The 8,181-nt window shown below is 36.9% G+C and overlaps 2 protein-coding genes across 2 annotated transcripts; both read left to right on the top strand.

Moving 5' to 3' along the window:
* The first annotated feature begins 1,746 nt into the window (after nucleotides 1-1,746).
* On the top strand, nucleotides 1,747-4,369 carry LOC125186876 (putative disease resistance protein RGA3). The gene is made up of 2 exons (XM_048083357.1): nucleotides 1,747-4,232; nucleotides 4,348-4,369. Exons 1-2 carry the CDS (start codon nucleotides 1,747-1,749, stop codon nucleotides 4,367-4,369), a joined length of 2,508 nt encoding a protein of 835 aa, XP_047939314.1.
* LOC125204709 (disease resistance-like protein DSC2) lies at nucleotides 4,166-5,479 on the top strand. Its single transcript, XM_048103459.1, has 2 exons — nucleotides 4,166-5,169; nucleotides 5,294-5,479. Exons 1-2 carry the CDS (start codon nucleotides 4,438-4,440, stop codon nucleotides 5,303-5,305), a joined length of 744 nt encoding a protein of 247 aa, XP_047959416.1. The 5' UTR covers nucleotides 4,166-4,437; the 3' UTR covers nucleotides 5,306-5,479.
* The last annotated feature ends 2,702 nt before the right edge of the window (nucleotides 5,480-8,181 follow it).

Below are 8,181 nucleotides of genomic sequence, written 5' to 3'. Positions count from 1 at the left end.
CCGGTCTTCATGATATGCTAAATCTGACCTAATTTGTTGAGCAAGGATTTTGTATAATGGTGAATAATTGCTTTGTACATTTCAGGAAAATAAAATAAAATATATTGGTGGATAGTTGTTTAGTTGTACTCTTGAAATTTGTTAATTTGTTAGAGGTTAAAAATTTGAAAGTGAATTATTGATTAAGTGTTGTGGGGTTAATGTGAATGAAAAAATACAAAAAATAAATGAATGCATAATATTATTTTGGGGTTATGTTTAGTGTAATGGTTTGAGATGGCTTTACCAAATATGTTGGAATTATGGATTAAATGTGTCCCCGTCAATGGCCTTTGACTGAATAATAAATGTGACGAGATATTTAATTTTTCGAAATTAAATGTTACAGCGTCGGTCTACGTTCCGTGTAGATGATCGTAGTATATTCACTTTCTCAAATCCAATTCCCGGTGAGTGAGAAATAGTGGATTAAAGTTGCGCACGATTGAGCTTTATTTAAACTTGGAGTCTTGAATGTAGGGAGCAATCAACTAGTGTTAGCTGTCCCACATTGGAAGTGAGAGCCTCTTTGGAGGTGTATAAATTAAGTGATCTACTACACTTAAAAAGTTCTAGTGGATCAAGTAGGGCCGAAGAGCCCACACGCGCGCGCCGCACCCAGTGTCCTTTGTAACCTCCGACGGTTACAGAATCTGCTATCTTGATCCTATCAAGGTTGTTGACCCCTGCAGGTGGATGGAGCTTATAAATAGGCTAGTCATTTTTCGTTGGTGTTGTATGGTATAATAGGCTAGTCATTTTTCGTTGGTGTTGTATGGTATGCTGGAATGCACAAATGACTAGCCTCACCTTATTCCAATTCGCCGGAGCTCGTTTCGATTGCGGTGCTACATCAAATGAGAGGTAGCCATTTTATCGATTATTACGTTGTAATCTTGTTTCAGTTTTTCCATTTGTATTTCTTCTTTAGGTTGTATTATGTCCGGCAAACATTTATCTCTTGTAACCTCGGAATCTCCAACAAAATATTCATAACAAATATACGTAGGTTAGGGTGTGAAGCTTCAAGCTAATGGAAAATAGAGAAGGAGAGTTGATTAGGAGTAGAGATGGTTGCTAGTGTGTGACTATGTAATTTTTTCTACTTGGTTTCTCTTTTTTTCTGATTTAAGGGCCAAGGCCCAAGAATATAAATAGGTAACTGCTAATATAATTTTATTTATAAATATAGATTTCGTATTTCATAAAATAAAATGGATCGAGTATAATTAATTAAAAAGAAACTATAATAAAAAATTGTAAACCTAACAAATAAAATAAAAGGAAATAATGGCCCAATTATTTATGTTAAAACACGGCCCATTAATATTAAAACAAAAAATAAAAACGAAATATAGCGGCGCCCGCTTCTTCTGAACTTGAACTTGTCGGCCATGGCGGGAAATGAGACATCTGCGTCGAAAATCAGTAGTGGTTATTTTTCCATTAAAGTCATATTGCATGAGATGAGAGAGATTGTATTAATTTAATCAAAGAAAGAAAAAACACACATGATTCAACTTTAGCTTTGTATCACTTTGCTCTCTGCTTGAGAGATAAAGAAAGCAAAAGTGGTGGAAATAACTGATAACTTGATGCGAGAGATAACTTGATGCGAGAGAGAATCTTATTAGCATACCATCCACAAGTTTACAGACATTCTTCATCTCAAGCATTTTCTCTCTCTAGATCTGTCTCTGCGAAACCATGGCAGTAGTTTCTTCTGCATCCACTGAAGTTCTTGTCCAACACCTGATCAACGTTTGCAAGGAGGAGTACTCTCTAACTCGAGGTCTCGATGGAGCTGCCCAGCAGCTGAAGAGGACTTTGGGGATGATTCAGGCCTACTTGAAAGATGCTGAGAAGAAATCCATCACCCAAGATTCTGTTAGGTCCTGGTTGAAGGAGCTTGAAAGCGTGGCTTTCGAAGCTGACAATGTCTTGGACGAACACTGCTATCATCTTCACCACAAAACAGTACACAACATGAAATCATTCAAGGATAAGGTACTATCATGCTTCTCATCATTTTATGTCATTTTGCATCGGCGTAATATGGCTCATGCAATCAAACAAATCAATGCTGAATTTGGGTCTATGAACAAAACAGCATTAGATCTTGGCCTTCAAAGCATGGTTGTGAATGCACCTGCTCATACTTCCATTGAGACGGATTCATTCAGTCTTGATCCAGTCTTTATTGGTAGAGATTATGATGTGTCCATACTAGTCGACATGCTCACCTTGACCCACCGACAGGAACGGATGCTCTCCATCCTTGCTCTTGTGGGAATGGGGGGTATGGGAAAAACTACGTTGGCTAGAAAATTGTTTAATCATGAAAAGTTAAAGGCTCGATTTGGATCAACTACTATTTGGATTCATGTCTCTCAAACTTTTGATGCAATAAGTCTCTTCAACAAAATACTTGATAAGTTGCATAAAAAGAGTAGTGATGGAGTAGAGAGCGGAGATGATATTGTTGAAAATAGTCAAGAAGCTCTCTGGGCTAGAGTTGGGAGCAGATATGATATTCCGGGAAAGATTCAAGAAGCTCCTAAAGCTAGAGTTGAGAGCAGAGAAAATATCCTAGAAAAGCTTCAAAAAGCTCTCAAGACTAAAACTTATCTTCTTGTTCTTGATGATGTATGGAATGATGATGTTTCTAAATGGGAAGACTTTATAAACTCCATACTGGGAGTTACTTCTACTAGCGGAAATGTCATTATCATCACCACTAGGAGTCAAAGAGTTGCATCAATTGTTAACCCATTTCATATTCATCATTTGGATGGCTTATCGGATGAAGATTGTTGGTCCATAATCAAAGCCAAAACTTTTGTTGAAAATGGTAAAGTTCCTTCAGGACTTGAGATGATTGGAAGGAAGATAGCTAAAAGATGCCAAGGTTTGCCCTTAGCTGCCAATGTAATTGGGGCCGTGCTTCGCGGTAAGTCCGAAGATGAGTGGCACTCTATTAATGAAAAATGGCTTTCAGATGATGAAGGAGGTGAAAATATCAAAAATATATTGAAATTGAGCTATGATTACTTGTCCTCACCATCGCTCAAGAAGTGCTTCGTGTATTGTTCGGTTTTCCCGAAAGGTTATGAAATCGAGAAGCAGGAGTTAATTGAACAATGGATGGCAGAAGGGTTTCTACAACCAAGTCAAAGAGATGACATGGAGTCTGTGGGCAACATGTTTATTAATGTGCTTGTACAAAACTCTTTGTTGCAAGTTGTAGAGAGAGATGAATATGGAAATGTTTGGACGTGTGTGATGCATGCTCTTGTGCATGATCTTGCATCTTATGTTTTATCCAACAATGGCAGCACTCCAACTCGATACATGTTTCTCCAAGAAGAATTGATTGCTATTCCAAATGAAACGGCCAAGCATTTGCGCACATTAATCATGGATTGTGAAACTTCTGGTATGAAGTTCTCAGACTTTGGCCGTTTGCACAATCTAATTCTCCCTAATGGTTGTAAGGAGTTGCCCAATTCAATCAGGGAGCTGATGCATTTGAGAAATTTGGATATTTCATATACAGAAATTGCCAAGTTGCCAAAATGGATTCATAAACTTCATCACTTGGAAACATTAAGAGCATGTCAGGAATTAGAGAAACTTCCAAGTACGTTAAAGTACATGCTTAACTTAAGGCATCTTCATATCCATTCTGATACAAAGTTGCCAGCAGAGATTGGGAGATTAACTAATCTTCAAACACTACCTCACTTCATAGTGGGCAAAAAGAAGGGATACCAAATAGAAGAGCTCGGAAGTTTGAAGAATCTCAAAGGAACACTAATGATTCGTAATCTGGAGAAGGTGCTTGATAAGGAAGAGGCTCTGAAAGCAAATATGTTTCAGAAGCCAAACTTATTAGATTTGGAGTTTGCATGGGATGATGGTATAGAAGATGAAAGAAATGATGAGAGTGTGTTGGAAGGCCTCCAACCTCATGCCTATTTGAAGAAGTTGAAGATTTTAGGATTCAAAGGAAAAAGATTTCCAACATGGGTTAAGAAGATGGCGGTATATAATGGGCCTCATGGCTCTTCGGTACCACTTGACAACTTGATTGATATTCGACTCTCCGGGTGCTCAGAAATTGAAGAAATCCCAACGCTTGAGCACTTGTCTAATCTCAAGTCTCTTCGTTTGAAAAAATTGAAGAATGTGAGGTCTATAAATGCTTCATTTAATCATTTAACGTCACTCCATATAAGAGGGTTAGATAGATTGGAATGCCTACCAGAATGGTTATTCTATAACAATCAAAATCTCTCCATTTTGAAGATATCAGAATGCCGTGTGTTGAAAGAATTACCGGATGGCATTGACACCCTCAATTCTCTGGAGTGTTTGTGTATTTGGGATTGTGAAAATATGAAGTCGATTGGGAATCCAAGTAGTGGAGCACGGAAATCACATGGGGTCCTTCTTGAGCTGAGTATTGGAGGGTGCGAAGAGCTGATGGAATTACCATGTCAAATACTAGACTCGTGGGCCCCTACAATTGAGTATCTTGAATTGATAGAATTAAGGAGTCTGAAGAATCTACCAGTGCTAATTGACTGCCTCGCTAAATCATCTTCTCATCTCAAAGTATTAACAATCCTAGGTGTTCCTAAATTGATGGCTGCTAGTGTTGGTGGAATTGAGAGTTGGGATCTTAGCAGCTTGAAAATTTTAAGCATAGATGTGAGTGTGGAGTGGTCAAGAGAGGCTAGTGTTGGCATTGCAGAGACTGTGGATGGGATGCTGCAAAGATGTTGCAACTCACTTCATGACTTGCTTTTCGCAGGGATGGAAAATTGGGAGTGGTTTCCCCAATCAATTCAATATCTCACTATTCTTCAATTCTTAAGGTTAAAGAATATAGGAGCAGAAGAATTGCCCCAATGGTTGGGGAACCTCTCATCTCTAAGAGAGTTATATCTAAAAAGTTGCAACAAGTTGAAGCGCCTGCCCTTTGTGGATGCATTCAAACACCTCACTAAATTAAAGCATTTAGAAATCATAGATTGCCCGGAACTACATATTGATTCCGATTGGTGCAGCCACCATCCCCAGCTTGAAATCAAGGTCGATGGCCAACCTGTTAGTACGTTTTTGCAGGTAAGCATCATTTTTTTCGTATTTCGCAATCCCTCTCTATTTTACATTTATTTAAGAAACAACCAAATTTGAAAATTTTAATCAATTGAGAAATATTGATACTATATGATTTTTGTTGTTATAGGCCAGAGATTGAAGTTAAGAACAGAGCTCGTACAAAGTCGAAAAAGAAGATCCACACCAACTTCGAAACGTGCCTTGCTCAAGCAACTTATGATTTTGGATGATTGGTTGGTTTTTATGTTGTTCCCACATGAATCTTGACAAATTTGACGGACTAATAATACTACATGCTATTCCTTGTCTATGAGTTTTCATGCTGAATTGTTATGTATTGATGCAATAATGTCTCTTTTAACTTAGAGAATTGTTGATAACATAATGACGAATTCATGAATGGATGGTCGTAAAAACAAATTAGTGATATTTGATTTTGAAATGAACTTAGATTATGTGTTTAGATAATCTTTTGTTCTGAATTTTGTTAAGCATGTACAATGATTTCAATACTAAAATGTAACAGAGCCGAATCTATGAGTATTATAAACTGAATGAATGAAAATTCCTCATAAATAAACACACAGTTTTAAGCTACGAGAAAATTCTGATTCACTATAAGCTCTCACATTAGCGTGATCTCCTGCTCTGGTCCACCCGAAGCTCATTCTTGAATGCCAATGGCACTTCACACAGAAAAAATTAAATTAAATTAAATTAAGACAACTATAAAAATGGTCCATGTATTATTAATATCGTCAAGCATCCCTGGACTAAGGGTTTATTTCAAAATTTGTTCTTATAGTGATTTTTGATCCGAAAATGCCCTTTTGAGCATTTGGGCAATTTCGTCTTTTCACATGTTAACGGTTTCAATATGATATTATTCAAAATTATCTTCTTCCCTTTGTCATCCTTCACTTTGTTTTTTTATTTCAATATTAGATTTAAGTTTATAAAATTAATTTAAAATTTAGATTTTTACCGATTAATTATTTTTAATTTTAAATATTAATTTATGTATTTATTATAAAAGAGTTTTGTGTGAGTTGGCTGCATAATTTTCTATGTATATAGCTATGAGACAGAAAAAAATATACATAAATTAAATATTTTAATTAAAATAATTTATTGATATTTAAAAATCTAAATTTTAAATACAATTTTATAAAATTAAATCTAATATTGAAATAAAAAAAGAAAGTGAAGGATGACAAATGGAAGAAGAAGACAATTTTGAAATAATATCATATTGAAACAGTTCAAATGTGAAAAGATGAAATTGCCCAAATACTCAAAAGGGCATTTTCGGATCAAAAATCGCCATAAGAACACATTTTGAAATAAACCCTTAGTTCAGGGATGTCTGGCGATATTTTTAAAGTCCAGAAACTATGAGCGAGATAAACCCATAGTCCAAGGACCATTTTTGTGGTCACTCTTAAATAGTACTCCCTCCGTCCCACAATAATTGTCACTCTTTTCCATTTCGGTCCATCCCACAAAAATTGTCACGCTTCATTTTTACCATAAATGGTAAGTAGGTCTCACATTCCACTAACTCACTTCACTCGCATTTTGTTATAAGAGTGAACTACATAAATGGTACCTGATCTTTCACTTTCGCACACAAATGATATATGATCTTTATTTTATATCGTTTTTGGTACTGAAGAGCTGGTTTTTTTTTAGAGCTAATAATGGTTAGCGAAAGAGTGTTCTAAAATTAATGAAGAAAACCATCGGTCCAGGAAATCCGCTAGACACTGGGTCTAGGAACTTAGAGAACCTTGAGCTACCTGTCGTTGGGCACACAATCACTACCATAACTCCCCCTTCAAAAACCCTCAACCCGCTTTAGCTAAGAAAACTAGTACATGGAAGTAGGGATCGAATCAATAGAGATGAATGCGTAAGTAAACATGTTCAAAGACTCAGGAACTATTTTTTTTTTGGCTGCTGCCATGCAATTTTTGGGGTTGAGCTTTAATACCTAGGCTTGGTAATTGAAATATTCTACTTTAACAGCTAGATCTTGGCAGAGACATAAAAGCATGCATATTAACCGAAATAGAGCGAGACAATTACTAGACTAAGCGAACAGTTTCCTAAATTAACGTAGACTTGGGACAGAAACTAGACGTGGGGACCATTTTCTGAAAAGGTAGAGTACGATTGAAAAACTGCAAAATAACTAACTAAAGGACTAACTAACAGCGACATCATCTTCTCCAATATATTTCTCGAAACAACCAGTTAAAACAGAGTGATTCACTTGGATTTTACATGATTTTAGAGGGTAGTTTTACTTGGTTTTAATCATATATTGTGTACTTTGAGATATGGTTATAGCTACTTCTCTATTATGTTGGTATTTTGACCATTTTGTGAAGAATGTGTAGAAAAATGTACAAAATATGTGGATGTGCAGCTGCTCAATGTTCGAGACAGCTTATCTGGAGATTTTGAAGTCCGATTCGCATATAATGCATACCATTCTCTTCGTCTTCGAAAGAGCTTCGCGTGGATATCTTAAACGTCTCAATCGGAGTTCGGTAGAAGAAGTTATAGACGTTTTACCAAGACTGCGCAGAGCAGTGACATAGCTGGCGACCCGCCAGGTTCGCATGCAAACGAACCTGGCGACCCGCCAGCAAAAAAGACGAAAAAAACGCCGTAAGCAGCTGGCGACTCGCCAGCTTCGACGCACACCCAACCTGGCGACCCGCCAGCTTCGTCGGACAGCTTATTTTGGGCCCAAAGTCAACCCTAGGTATATATATGCCTAGGAAACGCCTCCAAACACAACTTACACGCCTCCTACCCCAAAATACTACTTTTTCACCTAGGAAGAAGAGAAGAACGAGCAGAGGAAGAGTATTCATCGCAAGATTGAAGACGAGACCTCCAATCCGCCCAATCCAATTCTAGGAGTTTCTACCTTTAGTTTATTCTTGTTTAAACAATGTTTTTTAATATTTCTTTGAATATTTCTTTGACTGTTGAAAATGAGTA

This window comes from Salvia hispanica, chromosome 1 (assembly GCF_023119035.1).
Source record: "Salvia hispanica cultivar TCC Black 2014 chromosome 1, UniMelb_Shisp_WGS_1.0, whole genome shotgun sequence".
In the NCBI taxonomy this organism is placed as follows: Eukaryota; Viridiplantae; Streptophyta; class Magnoliopsida; order Lamiales; family Lamiaceae; genus Salvia; species Salvia hispanica.
Note: the sequence above shows the minus strand (reverse complement) of the source record. Positions and strands in the feature narration are given on the sequence as shown.

Excerpts from the sequence above, each read along its gene's own strand:
- LOC125186876 (XM_048083357.1), top strand. The coding sequence starts at position 1,747 with ATGGCAGTAGTTTCTTCTGCATCCACTGAAGTTCTTGTCCAACACCTG. Across the intron at positions 4,233-4,347 it reads AAAAAATTGAAGAATGTGAG|ATATCAGAATGCCGTGTGTT; the intron begins GTCTATAAATGC and ends TCCATTTTGAAG.
- LOC125204709 (XM_048103459.1), top strand. The coding sequence starts at position 4,438 with ATGAAGTCGATTGGGAATCCAAGTAGTGGAGCACGGAAATCACATGGG.